General features: G+C 37.9%; 1 protein-coding gene across 7 annotated transcripts in view; it reads right to left on the bottom strand.

Annotated features, from left to right (window-relative positions):
* The window catches only part of LOC308352374 (putative RNA-binding protein Luc7-like 2), a 62,399-nt gene that overhangs the window by 1,858 nt on the left and 36,645 nt on the right, over positions 1–23,896 (bottom strand). For all 7 annotated transcript variants that reach the window (XM_080818614.1, XM_080818616.1, XM_080818612.1 and 4 more), the window contains 6 exons: positions 22,878–22,988; positions 18,130–18,273; positions 13,344–13,520; positions 10,596–10,687; positions 7,584–7,613; positions 3,024–3,215 (listed from right to left, as the gene is read on the bottom strand). In XM_080818614.1, the coding sequence (XP_080674740.1) occupies positions 3,024–3,215; positions 7,584–7,613; positions 10,596–10,687; positions 13,344–13,520; positions 18,130–18,273; positions 22,878–22,988 (746 nt within the window). The remainder of the gene's footprint in view (positions 1–3,023; positions 3,216–7,583; positions 7,614–10,595; positions 10,688–13,343; positions 13,521–18,129; positions 18,274–22,877; positions 22,989–23,896) is intronic.

Below are 23,896 nucleotides of genomic sequence, written 5' to 3'. Positions count from 1 at the left end.
CAACACGACTTAGATACTAGAGAACCAGTCAATGACATGGCTTTAAATAATCATTTATCATTTTTGAATCCTCTTTACTCTTCCTGAGTGAGCTCATTCAACTAACAGAGAAAAATAAGAATGGAAGACATAGAAAGATGATCATCACCCTATATCTTGATTAACCATAACCGTTTCCGGATACTCTCTCTCCATTCCCATACCCAGTTTTGTTAAAAAAGGTAAGTGATAACAGGCTCACAGCAGAGATTCAGTAAGAAGGAAAATCAAAGGCTATTATGGGATCAGAATATAAAATCTATACTTTTAACATCTAGAATGAATCAGTAATATATATTACATTTATTTGGTTCTTTACAAGTGACATGGTACTTTTTATATAATCTCACTTAACCAGGCCTCAGATCCTAATTCTGAACATGGGTCAAGTAATACTTTGAACTTCTAAGGCAGGAAAAAAATACAATACTCAGCTTTAGAAATAATGTTAAGGAGGATTCAAGCAGAAAGGTTCAAAAGTTAGTATCAGCTTTGAGCATGTTCTACTGATTTTAAAAAGATGTGAGAAAGAAAAAAATCACAGTGTAATCCTCTCCACAATCTTTTTAAGAATAGAATATGGAGAGAGATGATGCCTAAGAATTAAGGACACAGTTGCAGGTAAGTCTCAGAGGTCAGTACTAACTGGAAAATAACCATGAGATGAGCATCAGCTATGATTTTGTGAGGGATCACAATGTCCCATCCATAATCAGTTTACTTACACTATGTCATTCAAACTACCACTAATCCTAACAGAGGTACTTCGAAGATGGGGGGAAGACAGGATAATGAGATTACTTGGCCAAGGCCGCTAAACCCAAGTAGTCCGACTCTCAAGACTTCACTAGGTGTTTCAACAGACCAGGAAGTAGAAAAATGCAAGTTAAGTCCTCATTTATTAAGGTAACTGTTGCCAGGGAAATGTCACCAACAGAATCATATCAGACCAGTATTTCACAATTGGGGAAAAGGGAAATCATGAGACTTGTGACTAGGATCTTTACCTTGAAATTTAAACTGAAATGTATAGCAATTGCCTGCTTATTTTTGGTAAAAACACAGAAAGCTGCTTTGAAAGAGAATAAGTTGTCGAGATTATAAGTGCTCTTGAGAAAAGCAAAAACTTTTAATAGTTTTACAAAAATAAACCTGCTTATAAACATGCTGAAAATATTAAGTGTGTCATGTAGGACAGCAGAAATATCTCCTCTACAACTTCATAAATGCAGGAACCATTAGGGACTAGGACAACATAACCCTGGTGAGGCGACATGCCCCTCCCTTCCATCCCCACCACCATTTAATAAAGACATTTGAGAGTTCACAGATACCAGAAACAATGACCTGTGGGCAGGTTCACAAACAAACTCTCCATACCTTCCATCCATCAGTAGTGTGACTCTCAAAATACACAGTGCAGGTAAATCTCAGAGGGAATTTGTTCATTCTCTGCATTGGTCTGTGATAGTTACTCCAGCTCCAATTATCTTTTTACTATCTGGTTTTACCTACTATCTGAAGCCTTTTTTAATTTCTCTGGTATTTCCTTCATCTAAACTTCTATACTACTCTGGATGTGCCCTGTAGCACTTTAAGTATCAGACCAGTCTGATTATAGAAGATGTTAGTCTTATGTTCTAACGTGAATAAAGTTGCTCAACTACAATAAAGTTGCTCAACTACAATATACTTTTTGGTTATTTTTTACTAGGCCTAGTATTGAAGCAAGTATACAATTCTTACTAAAGTTACATGAACTAGTTTGCTAATAAGAGAACATAAATGTTTTCTGCAGGGGGCGGGCGGGGGGGGGGGGGAATGATAAACACCTGAAGTGAATGATATGTTAACCACTGGCAGGAACCTTTTCATAATGTGTGTGTGTGTGTGTACATATATATATATGTATAGATATAGATATGTAAATATATATCTATACATATAGATATAGATATATATATAAGTACACCTTAAATATCTTAAAATGTTGTCAATTATACCTCAGTAAAGCTGGGGGAGGGAAAAGGATCTACTTGAAACAAGGCAAGAATATAAAGAAAATACTCAGTGAAACCCTATTCACCAACTCTGCGTGTGAGTGGTTTCAAGGAAAGGCTTCCCTCCTCTCCCCCACCCCCGCCAAAAGATTTTTTATCAGCTTTCTGTGAATTCTATCATGGGCTTTATGGAGAGTAATCGATAGAAAATTTAAGACTAGTAGGTGCTAGGCACTCAAAAAAGATTACACATATGCTTAAGAAGAGTTGTAATGAAAAAATCAACTGTAAGCATGGTTTATAGGTTTCGTAGAAATGAACTGGCTTAAAGACCATCTCGTGACCTGAGAAGTTTTGGGAGCTTGGTCAATGTAGATTTGAGTGCTAAGGCTCTATCACTCATTCTAATCCTTTGTCCTGAAAAAATATTCAGGTCCTGCAACATACCACACCCTAGATCTGCTCTCCTTGCACCTTTCAAATTTTCACGCCAAGAAAGTCCAACCTCAAGATTCTGAATCCGCCCCACCAAGCTAACTGTATATAGCAATGTATACCTATAGTGCAGATAAAACAATATACCAGAAGGTGTCTGCTCTGAAAAAGTGCACCAGCTCAAAGAAGTTTGGAAAACAGTAAGTCAAGCAAAGCTAAACTCTTTAAATGAAAAGGCTTCTCAGAACCCCTAATCCACCAATACATACTGAAAAAATGGAGTATTGGTACCTAAAATTGCCCACAAAGTACTTTTTTCCCAAAATACACTAAGCAGAGAAAAAGCAATAACCTCTGCAGCACATATTGGTTCCAATTTCTTACTCTGGCTCCTAAGTGTATTCTTTAACTACCCATATATTCAGGGGAAAAATGTTATACACTCACACACAAATGTGTACATGTGACCAGATGCAAGTTTCAAACCAATAGTATTCCAACTCTAAACCATAAAGGTAGTTCCAAATCCTCTTATGGACACCTCAGTACCTCCTCCTGGATCGCTCTCTGCTCCTGTCTCTAGAACTGTGCCCACTGCGCTGGTGGCTGCGGCTGCGGCTGCGGCTGCTGGAGCGGGATCGGTGGCGATGGCGTTTCTCCCGAGATTTGGATCGAGTTCTCCTCTTCCGTTCCCGTGACATGGAGCGAGACCGATGTCTGCGATGCTCTCTGGACCTGGACCTACAACAAAACATTTGCCGTAGTTTTTAGCTTTCTCAGCAATGCACTCTCCTTTACTAAAGCCTTCTCTTTTATGGTATCTGAATAACATGACTTAATGCCAGTTCCATCAAGTCAGCTCAATCTACACCAAAATAAAATGCTGGCATATTAGCTATATACTGAAATTCCAAAATACAAATGAAACACTAGTCTCAGGGCCCAATCAATATAGTACAGATTTACATCAAGAATATTATAAAAAATTATGACAACAATCCATACCACTACTCCACGCTAGGGATTGTTTTCTCCAGATGTTTTATGGATTTGTATTTCATTTAAACTTCTAATATTTCTGGGATACTTCAGAAACAAAGTAGGTACCTGATGGACATGGATAAAATTAAGGCAGAAGAAAGAGTATTGTTTATGATAAGTCACTAACTGAATTAAACAGGTGACAGGACCACCAAAGTAAGTCTGAATACCCACAATATGCTTAGTCATGATCAACATAGAGTTCTTTATTAAAGCAGTCCTTAATTTGGGAGAAAAAACCAACATAAGTCAGTCTAGAGAACTTTACTGGAGTTGAAAAAAGTATGAATACAGAAAAGGAAAAACGTTCCAAAGCAGCAGCAAGTGAAAAACACTTGCATGGCCTCCTCTATGTCACAAAACTAACAATGTGTGTGTGGTCTGAGGGTTGGAATGGCACTTGCAGAGACATAAAACATTTGAGAGAGGGGCACCTGGGTGGCTCAGTGGGCTAAAGCCTCTGCCTTCGGCTCAGGTCATGATCCCAGGGTCCTGGGATCGAGCCCCACATCGGGCTCTCTGCTCAGCGGGGAGCCTGCCTCCCCCTCTCTCTCTACCTGCCTCTCTACTTGTGGTCTCTGTCAAATAAATAAATAAAAAATCTTTATTAAAAAAAAAAAAACATTTGAGAGAAAAAAAAAAAGATAACGCAACTTTGTTCTAAAGGTCATTTTAAGAGTGATGGCAACGAGCTAAACTTGACTTTGACAATTCTGTAACTCTGAATTCACTAAAAATGATTGACTTGTACAGTTTAAATGGGTGAACTTATGGTATGTAAATTATGCCTTAATAAAGCTGTTAAAATGTTTGAGTCATGTTAAGAATGTGATATTTTCTCATAATCTGATAAATACAAAAGCATATTCAGGTGATACAGTTTACAAACAGCTCATTTTCAAGTGATGATTTTGTTAAAGGAAGTTTGAAAGCATTCAGCTTATGTCAACATTATATTCAAAGAAAGCATAATTAGTGGACCCAGCACCAAGCACAGTTGAGTATTTCAACAACTGAATACAGTATCTCTGAAAACCAATAGAGGGAACAGATCATAAAATTCATTCAAGTTTTATTAAAAGGTGTTTTTGTTTAGTCACATTTTGAGCAATTACAATAAATCTATGTCTTTCAATGCGCAATTTCATTCATCTTTTAAAAAATTCTAGACAATTACTCATTTAAAAGTACTTAGGGGCACCTGGGTGACTCAGTTGGTGGCTCAGGTCATGCCCCTCATCAGGCTCCCTACTCAGCGGAGAATCTGCCTCTCCCTCTCTTCCTGCTCGTGCTCTCTCACTCACTCTCCTTTCAAATAAATTTAAGTATTTACTGGGTGCACACTGCAGTACTCTAGGTACTAGAAAAAGACTGAGCAGCTAATAAAGCAAAATCCTTAACCTCATGAAAGTTACACTCCAGAAAAAAGTCCACAGATACGCTGGCAGTCAACAAAGATACATCAACTAGTAAAGAAATTATATATTAAGAAGGTAAATATGGACAGAAATGAGGTGGTAATCTTTTATAAAGAATACGCAGAAAAGGCTTTTCTGGTAAAACGGCATTTAAGCAAGATGACATAAGGTAATCAGCTAATCAGCCATCTCAAAACAAGGTGCTTCTGGTAGAGGGAACACAGGTGCAAGGGCCTTGAGGTAGAAGAAAGTTCAGAATGTTGAAGGACTAAAAGATAGCTGTTTGGCTGGAATGAAGTGAGCAAGGGGAGTAATTCAGGGGTCTTACAGGCAGGATGACCAAATACCTTATAATTCAAACCAGGATCCTGTCAAAGATAAATTACATGAAGAGCAAGGGGAAGCTATTAATATGCTGACACAAGACATAAACTGGTAACTACCCCAACTCTCAGATCAATCACTCTACTTAAAAGCTATGGGGAGGATTTCCACTTCTAGGTGAAATGGAATACCTCTGGAGAGTCTGAACAGAAGGCTGATGTAATCTGTTTCACTTGTTAAAGGGCTCATTCTGGCGGATACATAAAAACCAGAGTGAGGTGGAAAAGGGAACTGGGCAAGTACAGAAATTAAGAGACCAGTGAAGAGGCTATTGTAATCACTAGGCAAGTGGCTGGGAGCAGAATGGTAGAAATTAGATTTCTGGCCTCAATATCTGAAGATGTTCTATGTACACAGTTTAAATATCCAACAAAGGGTCTAATTTGTATTAATCAAGGTAAACAAGAATAGTATCACCAATTAATATATCCTTTTTTTAAGATTCTATTTATTTATTTGACAGACAGAGAACACAAGTAGGCAGAGAGGCAGGCAGAAAGAGAGGCGGAAGCAGGCTCCCTGCTTGAGCAGAGAGCCTGATGCTGGGCTCGATCCCAGGACCCTGGGATCATGACCTGAGCTGAAAGCAGAGGCTTTAACCCACTGAGCCACCCAGACGCTCCTATTTTTTTTTTTTTTTTAAGATTTATTCATTTGACAGAATGAGACAGCAAGAGAAGGAACCCAAGCAAAGGGAATGTGAGAGGGAGAAGCAGGCTCTCCACTGAGCAGGGAGCCCGACGTGGGGCTCGATCCCAGGACTCTGGGATCATGACCTGAGCCTAAGGCAGAAGCTTTAACAAATGAGCCACCCAGAAGCCCGAATAGTTCTATTTCTCATCCTAGATTTCAGAAACAATATAAAATGGCTGACACAACTGGGCAGGTTTTTCTTTCATAACAAATGCTCTAGTTTTATACGGTAAGTTCTCGAGAAATAAATACTCTTTAGAAGTAAGAGTACTTGGAAGGTTTCAAAAAGATGTGATCTGTACAAGAAAAATGGTAGGACTTGACAATAAGGGCATTCTAGATGGGGATGGACTCATGGGAACTGCCATGAAGTATTAAAAATGATGACGTACAACATGTCTCCCCACCTTTCTCAGAAAAAAATTACCAGCAACTAGTAAAAACTGTAAAGAAAATCTTCAAAAAGCCCTCAACTTTTAATGCCACAAGTCAAAAGAAACTGTTCTATCCTCATTAGGGCTGTAAGTGCCCCTTTCAAGTTGTCATCTATGTACAAGGGTAAGTAATAAACTCATAGAAAGTGAAGATCAAGATGTAAAACTAATAAAACATTTAAGTTTCTCTTCAACAGCCCACTATGGATCCCTCTTTCAAAAATGTATTCAACTAGGGCTGCCTGCGGGGCTCAGTCATTAAATGTCTGCCTTCAGCTCAGGCTGTGATCCCAGAGTCCCCTCATCTGGCTCCCTGCTCAGTGGGCTCAGTGGAGGGCAATGCTTCTCCCTCTCCCTCTGCCCCATACCCACCCCCGATGTCCACTCTCTCTAATAAATAAAATCTTTTTTAAAATGTATTCAGCTATTTAACCTATTTACATTTTCAACAGGTATAACGTCTTAGACCTGCGTTTCTGACATGCACCACCCAAAATGATTTTAAAAATAAATGCTGTCATATATTTAACCTGTGCTTCTAAAGATTTTTTTTAAATATTCTAAAATATTCTTAAGCATTCTTTTTTTTTTTAAGTCAGCTCTATACCCAACATGGGTCTTGAACTCACAACCCCTAGATCAAGAAGTTGCATGCTCCACAAACTGAGCCAGCCAGGCACCCCAGTATTTTCAGTTTTACCCTTACCTCCAGAGTACTGTATATATCCTTGATAAAATAAAGTTATAGTTCATAAGTACCTTCTTTTTTTTTTTTTTTTAAGATTTTATTTATTTATTTGGCAGACAGATCACAAGTAGGCAGAGAGACAGGCAGAGAGAGGAGGAAGCAGGCTCCCCGCTGAGCAGAGAGCCCGATGCGGGGCTCAATCCCAGGATCCTGGGATCGTGACCTGAGCTGAAGGCAGAGGCTTAACCCACTAAGTCACCCAGGCGCCCCTCATAAGTACCTTCTAACCAGTTACATCTTAACACACAATGCCCAAACTTGGAACTACAAAAGAATTAAGAGTACTAATCTAGTAATTCTCATTCATTTTTAAAAGACATTTAATCTTATATAAAGATTACCTCTGAAAAACAAACCAACTTCACTACTGATATGTTTTGTGTATGCTTACCTTTTGGGGTTCTTGCTATGTGATCGAGACCTAAAAAAAGAATATCTATTTTTAGAAAAAAAGAATTAAGTGAGAAAAAGTAAAAGTATTGTTAAAATTACTCTTCCTGATTTCTAATCTTTTTATTAATTCTATAAATATAAGGCACATATAAATGCACACAAATTTTTCCAAAATACACCATAAACTATGCAGATTTCCCCACAGATTGGCATAGGAGATCCCCTAAGTAGGATACCTGGCTCTTAAAAATGAGTATGCTCCTAGGAGACTAGAACATGGTACATCACCACTCAGTAATTCTCCAGATATCACTTCCCAACCTGGGAAAGATTCTTTGTTATTTTTATCTGTTATTTCTTCTTTCCCTCTGGGAAGAGAAAAAAATTTCTCTGAAATGTACTTTTTTTTTTTTTTTTGGACACGTATTCACTTTCAAACAGCAACATCATAGTATAATCCCTAGAACACCCAATTCAGTCTTACAACACCTGTTTCGTAACAAGACACGATTCCCTTATTAAAGCACTCTTCACATTTCCTAGCACATAATTAACACTCAATAAATAGTAATGGCTAACATTATGGGTACTAGGAAACAGGTGTCTTCTGTGGTGAATATAAAGCACAACTGAAGGATGGCTTTGGACTCAGCCTGATTTAAGTTTTTGTTGTTGTTTTAAAGATTTTATTTATTTATTTATTTATTTATTTATTAAAGATTTTATTTATTTATTTGACAGAGATCACAAGTAGGCAGAGAGGCAGGCAGAGAGAGAGGAGGAAGCAGGCTCCCTGTCGAGCAGAGAGCCCGATGCGGGACTCGATCCCAGGACCCTGGGATCATGACCTGAGCCGAAGGCAGAGGCTTTAACCCATGAGCCACCCAGGTTCCCAAGATTTTATTTATTTTTTTGACAGAGATCACAAGTAGGCAGAGAGGCAGGCAGATAGAGAGGAAGGGAAGCAGGCTCCCTGCTGAGCGGAGAGCCGGATGCGATGTGGGGCTTGATCCCAGGACCCTGGGATCATGACCTGAGCTGAAGCCTTAACCCACGGCGCCACCCAGGCGACCCTGCCTGATTTAAGTTTTAAAACTCTCACTGCACCACTATCTGTGACCTGGACAGATTATAAATTTTCCCTAAGCTTTCCCTGTCATTTGTCAAAGAAGGACAGTAACAGAAATTTCACGAAGCAATTATAAGGATTAGATGAACTAATGTAGGTAAATTCTTAGTACCATGCCTGATACATAATAGGCACTTAAATAAGTGACAGTGATTTTTATCATTATCTTTTTCAATACCATAGTTGGAATCCCACCTTGCTTAACTCTGTACTTGCTTTTAATTTCTTCATCTTTCATTCTTGGTTACATTATTTCCTCAAGTACCCAGGTTTAAAAATAATTTTAAACACATTTCTGAAATAGCATTGCATTTATAACCAATGTTAAAAGAAATCTGTCAGTTGACAGCAAAGGAGTAAGAGTGATATGCTTTCTTGTCACCTATAGATATGAAAATGTAGTCACGGCAAAGAATTTTTTCTTTCTCATTCAACTATCACTTCAGTTGAATCATATAAACCAGTGGCACTATATACAGAATTTTAAAAAACAGGTTTCTAATGCCACTTATATGGTCTTATATTACCATGCTGAGCACTATTCCCATAGAAACGCAGTGTACACAAAAGAGAATACTGATAAAGCTATGAGGTAAAACTTATGGTAAATGAAGAACATATTTATCAACGTATGTAAGACAGCACTTCCCCTAAAAAAGGCAAAATAGCCGCACAAAAATCATCTTTCATTATAATGCAAAAATACTACCTGCTACAAGCCATGTAACAAAGTTAGTTTAAACATTTTGAAATAGAAGAAATACAACATGCTAGAACCTTGGCGGAAGCTGGTGTGACCAAGTCACATATTATAAAGGGTTTTAATTAGGCACAAAATCTGCTGGGGATAAAGTATTTAAGTTTCAGAAATGTGTAATACAATTAAGGGAACATTATAAATTAGAACTGCAGGTTAATTCTTTTGTGGCATAGCTATCCACTGTAAGGTTGTTAAAAAAAAGTTATGTACTTGAGTTCAAAGAAGATTGCCATCATGATCCCACACAATTTGCTATCAATGGGTAAAAGTCACTCAGAACATTTAAGCATTCTAAATATGAAGAATATAAATTTATCACCTAATGAATACCAATATAAAAAGAATTGCATACATTTGGCTATTATTGATACAATTTTAATAGTTAATAGCTTCTAAAATTGAAGAATTATAAAATCAAAGTATGATTAAAATATCTTAAGATTTTATTTTTTTTTAAATATTTTATTTATTTATTTGACAGAGATCACAAGTAGGCAGAGAGGCAGGCAGAGAGAGAGAGAGAGGGAAGCAGGCTCCCTGCTGAGCTGAAAGCCCGAAGCGGGGCTCGATCCCAGGATCCTGAGATCATGACCCGAGCTGAAGGCAGAGGCTTAAACCCACTGAGCCACCCAGGCAGGCATCCCTAAGATTTTATTTTTAAATAATCTTTATACCCAGTATGGAGATCCAACTCACAGCCTTGAGATTAAGAGCCACATGCTCTACAACTAAGCCAGCGAGGTACCCCAAAACTCAAATCTTTCATCAAGAATAAAATATATCACAAAAATGAAAATAGTTTTATACCCATCTGGTACAAATCTAGCTGTTACGAAAATCAGAGGGCTAGAAGAGCTTTGTAGTCAATCTCACAAAAAATAAGGATGTGACTCACTCTTTATTTAGCCTTCCATACATTTTAAAGGAAATCACCTTGACTTAAATGGCCATAACTTAATATATTTGTATAAACACTTTCACATGGTAATATTTTCAAAAGTAAACAAATCTCCCATATCTAGATTTATTAACACCTAGAATCCTGTATCAATCACACCTCTTTTTAGAGCCAGGGACCTTCAATTTCACATACTTGGACTATTCAATTAATCACTCCATACCTCCTCAGCTTCTCTCTTTCTTCTCTCTCCCTTTCTTCTCTTCGTTTCAGGCGTTCCTGATTTCTTTTCTCCTGTTTCTCAGCTACAACTCTCTATAAAAGACAATGAAAGGTCAAATAATAAAAAATGAGAAGCATTATTTATTGGGCCTATTAACAAGAATTATTCTAAACTCTACCATAACTGGTTCCCAATACAGTATAAAGAACATCAAAATCTATTTAATAACAACTTAATTAAAAGTTTTGCTGGGTAAAATCATTACACTTACAAAAGTCTAGTTTCCAAAATCTTTCCCTCTTCTGGGGAACACTTGTAAAATTTCATACTTCTTCATGACTTAATATTCCAAAATCATTTCTGTAAGATCTTCTCCTATGAATGCTTTCTAACATTATTTTGTATTTTTTCAAGTATCTTTTTTTAGTAATCTCTATACCCAATGTGGGGCTCCAACTCACAACTCTGAGAACGAGAGGCACAAGCTCTAACAATTGAGCCAGGAAGGTGCACCTATTTTGCATTTTTTAGAGGACATTAAGCATTATAAATCACTGTAAGTTTCTATTCTCTGATTTCCAAAATGAAAATGTCTTCAGTCATTTCCAATTACCATCCTAATTCCACTACTTCAAAAAATACCAGGAAGACGCTAGAAAGTCCTGCTGCTAGGTCTGTATCTGCAAAGATTCCCAAATAGGTACCATTTTTGAGTTTTAATTCAGGGCCCAGTAACCATTTGATAAGGTAAAACTTACTTTGTCATTTTATTTACTTATTTAAGATTTTATTTATTTATTTGACAGAGACACAGCAAGAGAGGAAACACAAGCACAGGGAGTGGGAGAGGGAAAAGCAGGCTTCCCGCTGAGCAGGGCCTGATATAGGGTGATCCCAGGACTTTGGGATTATGACCTGAGCTGGAGACAGAGCCTAACGACTGAGCCACCCAGGCACCCCTTACTTTGTCATTTTAAATAAAAACTTACCCAAAATCATCCTAGCTACTCAGAATACTTATAAGATCTCACTGTTGATATAAATATGAAGACGTCCCTATGTGTTTCTGACTCATTATTTTAAATGTCAAACTACAGATCCTGGGTGAATTTCAGCAATAAAAGTCACTATCTAGTGTTTGCCATCACTGAGCCATTCTTTCATTCACGACAAAATGCTACAGTGCCGCAATTTTTTTTAAAAATTAGCCACATCACACTGTTGGAAAGGAACTGATTATATCCATTTACTAATTCTGTTTACATCTTTAGAAATACCCTATGCTGTTTCCTTATCTTCTCAAAAGAATTCAGCACATGATATAGTAAGAACTGTACTGCCTTTCTTATAATAGCCACATACGTGGCTTTTTTTTTTAAGATAAGTTTCATTCTAATTCTTTTCTGAGATGGAAGCCAAGAGAAAGTAGAACTAGAGATCTACATACAAGCTTGCTATTTAGTGAAGAACTGCAAAATACTTCACATAAATAATAGTCTCATTTTCTCAATCTTCCTTTAAAATAATATTATACTAATACTGTTAATTTTAATTCAAAGAAAATAAAAATCTGGGGGGAATTTATATGAAAAGAATATATTTTTTAAGATTTTATTTACTTATTTGAAAGATAGAGAGAGAGAGAGAGAGAGAGAGAGAGAGAGCATGAGAGGAGAGAAGGTCAGAGGGAGTAGCAGACTCCTCATAAAGCTGGGAGCCCAATGCGGGACTTGATCCTGGGACTCCGGGATCATGACCTGAGCCCAAGGCAGTCACTTAACCAACTGAGCCACCCAGGCGCCCAGTTTTTATTATTCCTTTTTTTTTTTTTTAAAGATTTTATTTATTTATTTGACAGACACAGATCACAAGAAGGCAGAGAGGCAGGCAGAGGGGGGTGGGAAGCAGGCTCCCTGCTGAGGAGAGAGCCCGATGTGGGGCTCGATCCCAGGACCCTGGGATCATGACCTGAGCTGAAGGCAGAGGCTTTAACCCACTGAGCCACCCAGGCACCCGATTATTATTATTCTTTTTAAAAGATTCTATTTATTTATTTGACAGAGGGAGAGGCAGCTAGAGAGGGAACACAAGCAGGGGGAATGGGAGAGGGAGAAGCAGGGAGCCTGGCACAGGGCTCAATCCCAGCACCCCAGGATCATGAGCTGAGCCGAAGGCAGATGATTAATGACTGAGCCATTAGTTTTTAAGACTTAGTTTTTAAGAATTAGTTTTTAAGACTGAAGAACCCAGTTTTTTTGTTTTTAAGACTGAAGAACCCAGTTTTTTTGTTTTGTTTTTTAAGACTTTATTTATTTATTTGACAGACAGAGATCACAGGAGGCAGAGAGGCAGGCAGAGAGAGGAGGAAGCAGACTCCCTGCTGAGCAAAGAGCCTGATGTGGGGCTCGATCCCAGGACCCTGGGATCATGACCTGAGCCGAAGGCAGAGGCTCTAACCCACTGAGCCACCCAGGTGCCCCAAGCACCCAGTTTTTAAGACTCCTAATTTAATGTCATACATATTCAACACAAAATACTGCCTCCCAGAATAAGGGGGACATTATTTAAAAGTCTGTTTCTCAAACATCACCCATTAAACCAGTTATTATCTCCATTTATAATCCTATACTATTCAGTATGAATTGTTAGCAGAATCATAGTCAAGAACATTATACAAAAAGATAACCAATATGCATCAAAAGAATGAGTGGTTAAATTAGAGCACATGATATTAATTTATCAATGTACCTTTAATTCTTCAAGCTTCTCTCTTATTTCAATAAATCCCAGGTGCAGTTTACCCCCAAAATGATCAGCCAGTCGTCTATCATTATCATGAAGACCTAAATAGGCAGAGCAGACTTCACAGACTCGAAGTTTCTGCTGTTGGAAACTGGAAGCTGGCATAGAATTCCGATAAACTTCCTAAATAGAAGTGAGAAAAACAATGTTCATATAAATCTCTGAGTCATACCGCTACACAAAATACATTATGTTTATATTAAAAAATGTTTTCTAATGAATAATTAAAGTATGGCTATTTTTGTCACAAAAATGGACTCCTCATATTCTCATCCTCTGTCCTTGGGACCTCTTCCACTAGAGGTAAAAGATCCAAGACACAACTGCACTTTGCCAAGAACTACTATAAGAATTCTATCATGAATTCTGACTTCTACCACAGAATATTACTTCCGGAAAAAATTTTCTCAGTGTTCTACAATGCTTTGTTTTCTACAATTTTTGTTAAAAATGAGATGCAGCAGCCCCGAAACTGTGTATCAGTGAAGGACCAAGGAAAAAGTCACCCACACTGGCAGAGAAAGAAAGAATGCATGTCTTTGATACTGTTAATTTCCTTCTAGTGCCTTCTCTCCTACAGATCATTTTCTCCTCCTTTGAAAATGTGGACAGGGCATATAAATGATGAGACTTTCTTTCTACTGAGAGGAATAGTTCTGTAAGACAAGCAATGAAAGGTGCCTTAATGAGAGAAAGATGTCTTACACAAAATGATTTTAAGTTCATTAATGAAATAACAAGTATTAGTGGGTTTGTGTATTCACTGTACTCCTTTTGTTTGAGGCCAGCAGTATGTCCAGCTAAAAGATATTACATTCCCAAGCCTCCACAGACCTTTGGCTAAGGAGATATTCAAGTGGACAATGCTGGATGGAATCTATAGTAAGTCCTTTCAAAGGGAGTCAACAGACTGAAATAAACAAAAAATCACCAATGGCTGCTATCACCTATAGATCAAAAAGTGATGGGAAACAATATTTACAGTTTCAGAAATGTCAATACCAAGATACTTATTAATTACAAAAAGAAAGCACTCTAACTTCACAGTAGAAAAATAGGCCAATCATCAGAAATGGGACAAATCATTAACATGTGTCTTCTAATGAGATATGACATTACTTGAACGGTACTGTCAAAAATCTAACCAGGGGGGCACCTGGGTGGCTCAGTGGATTGGGCCTCTGCCTTCGGCTCAGTTCATGATCTCAGGGTCCTGGGATGGAGCCCCGCATCGGGCTCTCTGCTCAGCAAGGGAGCCTGCTTCCTCCTCTCTCTCTCTCTGCCTGCCTCTCTGCCTACTTGTGATCTCTGTCAAATGAATAAATAAAATATTTTAAAAAAGAAAAAAAAATCTAACCAGGAAGAAAAATCAGACAAACAGAAACTGAAGGACATTTCATAAAATGAAGCCTGTACTTTTCAAAACTGTCAAGATCATGTCAGACAAAGACTGAAGTTTCAGATTAAAGGACCCTAAGACGACATTAACAACTAAATGCAGTACATGATCCTGAACTGGGCCTTAAACAAATAACAGAAAATTTTTAATAAAAATGACATTATTGTGGCAATTGGGAAAATCTTCATAAAGTCTTCAGATTCACAATAGTATTGTATCAGTGTTAATTTCTAATTCAGATCATTCTACTGCGGTTATATAATATCCTTGTCTTTAGAAAACACACACGGGAGTATCTGGGGATAAAGAGGCATCTTATCTATATAAGTTAATGTCAAACAGTTCAAACACACACACACACGAGGAGAAAAACAAAGCAAATATGGTAAAATGTTAACACTTGAAAGCTGGGTGAAGCATACAGGGGAATTCTTTATTCTATTTCTTAAATTTTTTTGAAGATACTTCAAAATGTAAGTTTTTAAAAAAGAAAACCAGGGGTGTCTGGGTGGCTCAGTGGGTTAAGCATCTGCCTTTAGACTCTGGTCATGAACCCAGTGTCCTGGGATCAGCCACACTGGCTCCCTGCTCAAGGGGGAATCTGCTTCTGTTTCTCCCACTACCTTTGTCCCCCAACACCCCCATCTCATGCTCTCTCCTGAGCTCTCAAATAAAAAAGTTAAAAAAAAAAAAAAAGGAAAAGAAAACCAAATGCATGACACTAGGAGGCAAGTCAACTCAATTTTAGTGCCTTGTTACTCTTCTTCCTTTTTCTAGTTACATATAGAGAAAACGCTTTAGGCATGGTAGCTCTACTGCCAACACAAATTGGTTAAGTATAAAGATGAATCCATGTAGTAAGGATGGCAGAAATAGTCTGTGTACTTGATGGAATTACGGAGCTGCTGTACCAGCCCCAGACTCCCTAATGACGATTATTTAATAAATGAAAAAAAGAAAACCCTTTCTTGGTTAAGCCATTTAAGTTTCTATTATGTGCACCTGAACATAATCTACAATGAGCAAGTAAATTTTTTAGTGCACTGTCTTAAAAATCAACTGATAATATAACATGTTAAGATCTTAAGATGTTAAGCCACTGTGTGCTACTAGAAAATCTTCAAATACATATATATGAAACTTCATGAAAACTGCAAATTATGCAAGTAATAATGCTTACTAAGGTTCATTACTTGAGTCTTTTGGGGAAATGAGCTATAAAATACTCTGCATTTTAAAATTCATAGGATTTAGGGGCACGGGCCTGGCTCAGTCAATTAGGTGTCTGCCTTTGGCTCAGGTCATGATCCCAGGACCAAGCTCCACGTTGGGCTCCCTAGTTGGTAGGGAGCCTACTACTCCTTCTCCCCCCTACTCATGCCTGGTCTCTCTCTCTAGTGCTCTAACAAATAAAGTCTTAAAAAATTTAAAAATAATAAAATTCATAGTGTTTACTTTCTGGAATGATACTAATTACATTTAAAGAAATCCTAAGTATTAAGACTTAAATAAAATTAACAAGAATGGCTACATGGTGTATCTTTTTCTATGCTATTACCTTTGATCTGTCTTTGTATTTAAAGTAGATTTCTTTTTTTTTTTTTAATTAGACACACAGAGATACCAAGTAGGCAGAAAGGCAGGCAGAGAGGGAGGGGGAAACGGGCCCCCCACTGAGCAGAGAGCCCAATGCAGGGCTCCATCCCAGGACTCTGAGATCATGACCCGAGCCAAAGGCAGAGGTTTAACCCACTGAGCCACTCAGGTGCCCCTAAAGTAGATTTCTTGTACCTGGCATATAGTAAAGTCTTGCTTTTATTTTATTTTTTTAAGACCTGAGCAGAAGGTGCTTAACAAACTGAGTCACCCAGGTGCCCTAAGTCTTGCTTTAAAAAAAAAAAAAAAACAAACCAGTCTCACAATCTCTGCCTTTTAACTGGAGTTTAGACCATTTACATTTAACATAATTACCAGTACACTGCGTTTAAGTCTACCACAATTAGAGATGGAGACTTTAATACTCCTCTCAGTAAATAGAACAGAAAATCAATCTGATATGGAGGACTTGATTAATCAATCACTATCTTGACTCAATTAACATTTATGAACACTCCACTTAATAAGGCAGAGTATCATTCTTTTCAAATGCAGATGGACCATTCCATCATTCCAAATCAACATTAAAAAAAAAATGAGTAGTCCATCTGGAGAATGGGTTTAAGACAGACATTTCACCAAGACCACATGCAGGGCACAAAACAAGTACTGATAATATCTAAGAGACCTAAAATCACACAAATATTCTCCCACTGCAACAGAACTGAATTAAAATCAGAAAACTATTTGGAAAAAACACCAAATATATAAAAACACGCTCCTAAGTAACCCATAGATCAAAGAAGAAATCACAAAGAATATTAGAAAATATCTGAACTGAATGAAAATAAAAACATCATATGGAATTCTGTGGGATCCAGCTACAATTGTGCCAGAAGAAAATCTGTAGCATCAAATGGGCTAAAATCAATTATCTAGGCTTCCAAAGAGGGCAGAATAAGAACAAATTAAACAGAGGTGTGATATAGTTAAGAGCAGTGGAGACTATGGCAAAATGGGAGAATACAACCCCATTTGAAGGCATCCAATTTTTTAAAACACACGAGGTGGGCCAAACAAAATAGAATTTAGATACTAGATTCTGACTTGTGCTACTACAGAGAAAGAATGAGAGAAGGCTCCCAAAGTACTAGCAGAACTATACTGAGATGTGAAGTGAAGAGAGAATGCTATGGTTGCACGATGGTAAAGTTAAGGGAGGGAGGGTATCATAGGAAATGCATAAATGCATTCTGTATGTGACTGCTGTGTTGACTAGCTAGTCAATTTCATTTTCTAGTTAAAAACTTCAACAGGGGACACCTGGGTGGCTCAGTTGGTTAAGCAGCTGCCTTCGGCTCAGGTCATGATCCCAGCGTCCTGGGATCGAGTCCCACATCGGGCTCCTTGCTCCGCAGGGAGCCTGCTTCTCCCTCTGCCACTCTGTCTGCCTATGCTCGCTCGCGCTCTCTCTCTCTCTGACAAATAAATAAATAAAATCTTTAAAAAAAAAAAAAAAAAACAAAAACAAAAAAAAAAAAAACTTCAACAGATCAAAGCCTCTAAAGTAAAACAAAAATCCCACAACTTTGATACATAATCCATTACTATGGGATGGACTAATTAAATTTTATAATTAGTTTATATTTCCTGTACTAGCAATAAGTTTTCAGTAATTTCCAATCAACTGTGTTTTGACAGTAAGATTTAACATATTACCATTAAAAATTGTATTACCTCCGCTTCTCTTTTCTTTGCCCGTGCTTTCTCTACTTCATCCATTACTTTCTGAGATTCTTCCACATTTCCTTCAGCTCCTAGTTGTTCCACCTTGGCCAACAACTTACCAATTTCTTCATTTAACTCGTGAACACGTTCTGCCTAGCAAGACACAGAAAAGAAGATCATGAATAAAAAGCAGAATAAATTATCAGAGTTCAAAATATTTCATAAATGCTCAGGAAAGACTTAAGGCAATATGAGGATAAATAATGCTTTCTGAGCATATCATAAATGAACTGGTGGGATATGAGGGTGTTTAAACCTACCTGCCCTCTCATTACAGGGAGGTCAGGAAATACAACTGACCTCAATTTAACTATTACTTTACAACCTCTGAATTGGCAATGTATTCCAAACATAAAATACCATTTCTTCCACTATCTGCCCCTATATACCTTTGCAAACCATCTTTTGCTGTTCCCCCACTTCACAACACAATCTAGAGTTATAGCCAGTTTCCCATATTTACTCTTGTTTTCTGCCTCTGTGACTTTACAGAGGGATGTCATCCCTCTTCCTCGGACAATGTCCCTTACCTCCCTTGTCTGAACTCATGAATGCCTATTGATTCAACAAGATTCAACTATTCTGTGAAACATTCTTGATCAATCACCACATTTCACCCCCACTTAAACATAAGCAGAGACCCAAACCTTCCTTTGTGCCATCTTTTTATCTTTAATGACACTCTTATGTACATACTTGTGTATATATATATATATATATATATAAATGTATATATATATGTATATGTGTGTGTATATATATATACTTTCATATACATATCATACCACCTTAAACACAACTATTTGTATTTCCAATGCCCAACAAATAGCACAGGCTCAAACAGGAGTTACAGGAATAAACTGGTAGATACTCTTTAAGATAAATACATGACTTTAAAGTCCAACAGGTCTGGCTTATTGCCAAACAATTACCAACTATGTAATTTTGACCACATTACTTAACCTGAATCCACTTCATCAGAGAAGTGGGAATAATGCCAATCTCATAAAGTTGTGAGAAATGAGAAAATGTGCTTTGCACATACATTGCAGAGCACATTACTGATTTTCAGTATACTACCGTAACACTCTGTGTTCCCTAGCCTTAGTTCATGTCTTTTCTCTGGGATTAATTCTTGCCTTGGAATCTGTGTCCTCCTCCTCCTCTTCATCACCATCATCCTAAGAACATAGTTCATTCCTATTGTTTTAATGGCATATGATACCCATGATACCTATACAGTCTTTATATTGGCCAGAAAGTAAGTATTCAGGCTGTGTAGCCAATTATATTATCAAAGAAGATTTTAATTTGATATGGACATCCAGTACCAACAAACCAGTGTGCCAATAATCTTTTCTTCTCAAATGTCCTTCATTCCAAACTCACCCTTAAAGAAATTTTCAATTCTATTATCATTATAACTCTTTAGCAAAATGGTAATTTTTTTTTTCAGGATCTGTCACAGAATAATTCTGTGTTATGCCCTAAACTCTTCACCTTTCCCTATATCCATCTCTTCGCTATATAATTAGTACCATCATATTCTGATTCTGAATTTGGCCATGTAACTGGCTTTAGTTAATACGACAGTAGTGGGGCACCTGGGTGGCTCAGCGGGTTAAAGCCTCTGCCTTCGGCTCAGGTCATGATCCCAGGGTCCTGGGATCGAGCCCCACATCGGGCTCTCTGCTCTGCAGGGAGCCTGCTTTCTCTTCTCTCTCTCTGCCTGCCTCTTTGCCTACTTGTGATCTCTGTCAAATAAATAAAATCTTCTTAAAAAATGTAAAAACTGGGGCGCCTGGGTGGCTCAGTGGGTTAAAGCCTCTGCTTTCGGCTCAGGTCATGATCTCAGGGTCCTGGGATCGAGCCCCGCATCGGGCTCTCTGCTCAGCGGGGAGCCTGCTTCCTCCTCTCTCCCTGCCTGCCTCTCTGTCTGCTTGTGATCCCTCTCTATCAAATAAATAAATAAAATCTTTAAAAAAAAAAAAAAAAAAAAATGTAAAAACTATACTGAATAGCACAAAATATTTCAAAGTAGTTAAAAGTCATCAAATCAACAAAATGCAATAAATGGACTTTTTTTAGATTCTGATTAGAACAAACCAACTCTATATAGGAAAAATGAACACATTCAGGATATTAGATAATGTTAAAGCATTATTAACTTTATGGATGTGATTTATTATGGTTATGCTTTAGAGGTGAAACTATGTGACATCTGGAATTTGCTTTTAAAATAATGAAACAGTGGCGCCTGGGTGGCTCAGTGGGTTAAAGCCTCTGCCTTCAGCTCAGGTCGTGATCCCGGGGTCCTGGGATGGAGCCCCGCATCAGGCTCTCTGCTCAGCAGGGAGCCTGCTTCCCTTCCTCTCTCTATGCCTGCCTCTCTGCCTACTTGTGATCTCTGTCAAATAAATAAATAAAAATCTAAAAATAAATAAATAAAAATTAAAAAAAAAAATAATGAAACAGGGACACCTGGGTGGCTCAGTTGGTTAAGCATCTGCCTTCAGCCCAGATCATGATTCCAGGGTTCTGCGATTGAGCCCCATGTTGGGCTTCCTGCTCAGTGAGGAGGCTCCTTCTCCTTCTCCCTCAGTGCCTTCCCCTGCTCCATTTCTCTCACTCAAATAAGTAAAATTTTTAAATAAATAGAACAATGAAACAAGAGCAAAAAACTATGAATCCATTGGGATTTATTGTACTTTTCTTTCCAGTTTTTTGTCTTTTTAAAGTTTATTTATTTATTTAAGTAATCTCCACACCCAACATAGGGCTCAAACTCACAACCTAGAGATCAAGAGTTGCATACTCTACCAATTGAGCCAGTCAGGCACCCCTGTTTCCCCTTTTTGTGTTTAAGTTCACATAAAAAAATTTTTTTTTTCCTTAAGTAGGCTCCACACCCAGCATGGAGCACAACACGGGGCTTGAACTCATGACCCTGAGATCAAGACCTGAGCTGAGTGATCAACACTTGGATGCTTAACCAACTCGGGCCACCACATGTTCCCATGATGAAGTACTTTTTAAAAATGGAGGGTAAAACATACATCTAAAGAACACTCAAAAATCAACATTAAAATCTGGAGAATGGGTTTAAGACAGACATTTCAATCAAGAGGTACATAAATGCCAAATAAACAGATCAAAAAAGGGGCGCCTGGGTGGCTCAGTGGGTGCAAGCCTCTGTCTTCGGCTCGGGTCATGATCCCGGGGTCCTGGGATCAAGCCCCGCATCGGGCTCACTGCTCAGCTTGGAGCCTGCTTCCCTCTTTCTCTACTTGTGATCTCTGTCAAATAAATAAATAAATAAAATCTTTTTTAAAAAAAATTAAAAAAAAAAACATCAAAAAAATGTTCAGCATCATTAGGCATTCGGGAAATGCAAACTAAAGCCAAGAAATATCACTACACACCTTTAAGAATGGCTAAAATGAAAATGAAAACCAAATGCTGGCATAGATGTGAAGAAACCAAATCACTAACACATTGCTGGTAGAATTATAAACTGGTACAGCCACTCTAAAAAAAGTTTGACACCTGCTTTCAAAACTAAAAGTGGACTTATAATATGACCAACATGACCCAGAATGCCTTTTTTTTTTAATCCCGAAGAAATGAAATATTTATTGCAGTTTCACTGGTGTTAACCAGAAAGTGCAAACAACCTAAACATCTTTCAATGTGTGGTTAAACTGTGGTATAGCCATACCATGAAATATTACTCAAAAAGGAATGAACTGATATATATAGGAACTTATATGAATCAAGGAACCTGTGCTGAGTGAAAAGAACCATCTCAAAAGGTTACCTGATTCCATTTATGTAATATTCAGTAAAATAACATAATTATAGAGCCAGAGAATACATTAGTGGTTTCGAGAAGACAGGGGAAAGGGGAAACAGATGTGGCTCTAGAAAGGTAATATGAGGGACTCTCATCGTTATGTTATAGTGAAGTAACTTAACTATGGTGGTAACTACCCAAGTTACTTACAAATGTGATAAAACTGCAACCGAGCTATATATACACATACACAAGTGCACACACAACTGGTAAAATCTGAGTAAAATGGGGCACTTGGGTGGCTCAGTGGGTTAAAGTCTCTGCCTTCAGCTCAGGTCATGATCCCAGGGTCCTGGGATCAAGCCCCACACTGGGGTCTCTGCTTGGCAGGGAGCCTGCTTCCTCCTCTCTCTCTGCCTGCCTCTCTGCCTACTTGTGATCTCTGTCAAATAAATAAATAAAATCTAAAAAAAAAAAAAATCTGAGTAAAATGTCACGATTGGACCAGTATCAATTCCTTGTGTACTATAGCCGTATAAAAATGTGAACATTAGGGGAGGCTAGAGGAAGAGCTCAGAGAATTCCCTACATATGCCTTTGCAACCTGTGGATGTAATTATTTCAAAATAAAAAGTCAGAATTAGGGGCGCCTGGGTGGTTCAGTGGGTTAAGCCTCTGCCTTCGGCTCAGGTCATGATCCCAGGGTCCTGGGATCGAGCCCTGCACAGGGCTCTCTGCTTGGCAGAGAGCCTGCTTCCTCCTCTCTCTCTGCCTGTCTCTCGGCCTACTTGTGATCTCTCTCTCCCTGTCAAATAAATAAATAAAAATCTTTAAAAAAAAAAAGTTAGAATTAGTGAGCTGAAACAGTATTTTATAGTACTAATGAAATAACCAAAATTTTTACCTTTGCTGCCACTTCAGCACTGATCTCTTCTTGAGTTTCTGCTAATCTTTTCTTAGCCACTTCTGTTCTTCTATCACAATCTGCAATGAATGACTGAAGATGATCCATAGCCTGCAAAATTTAATTAAAAGAAAATTACTGCCAGAAAAATCAACTTTATTGAGGAATATCTTTACTCAAAAATTATACATAATTTTCTTATTTTTTAAAAGGAGGCTCCAAACCCAACATGGAGCCCAATGCAAGGCCTGAACTCACAGTCCTGAGATCAAGAGTCAGACACTTAACCAACAGAGCCACCCAGGGACCCCATACTCTCTTTTTCGAAGTGCTAATAGGGTAGTAAAAAAACAAAAGCAGGTTCAATTATGAATCAAAAATACAATTTCATCACCTATTAAATTAGCAAAGTAATCATAAACAGTTCCCAGAAAAGTGAAACTGTAAGGAAACTACCACTCTCATACTCTGCTGAAGAGTCAGTGCAGTGTTTAAAAAAGGCAATGTAGTAACTGGTATCAAAAGACTTAAAAATGTCTTCTGACTTAGTAATTTTGCTTCCAGAAATACCTTTTAAGAAAGTAATCAGATATACAGAAGGCTTAATATTCAAAGATGTTCCTCACAGTGTTATTTTTATGGTAAAAAGTTGTAAATACCCTAAATACCTAAGTAATGTAGAAATTTTGATCTTCAGCCAATAAAAAAAAAGTTTTAATAGAATACTTAATGATACAAGAAAATGTTCATGATTTGTAAATAAAAAGCATTTTACACAGTATCATATGCCATAAAATCCCAACTCTGTAAAATAAAGCACAGAAAAAGGGGGGCCTGGGTGGTTCAGTGGGTTAAAGCCTCTGCCTTCAGCTCAGATCATGATCCTGGGGTCCTGGGATCGAGCCCCGCATCGGGCTCTCTGCTCAGCGGGGAGCCTGCCTCCCTCTCTCTCTCTGCCTGCCTCTCTGCCTACTTGTGATCTCTGTCAAATAAATAAATAAAATCTTTAAAAAAAAAAT

This window comes from Martes martes (genome assembly GCF_963455335.1).
Source record: "Martes martes genome assembly, chromosome: 11".
In the NCBI taxonomy this organism is placed as follows: Eukaryota; Metazoa; Chordata; class Mammalia; order Carnivora; family Mustelidae; genus Martes; species Martes martes.
This window is presented reverse-complemented; position numbering and strand designations above follow the sequence as displayed.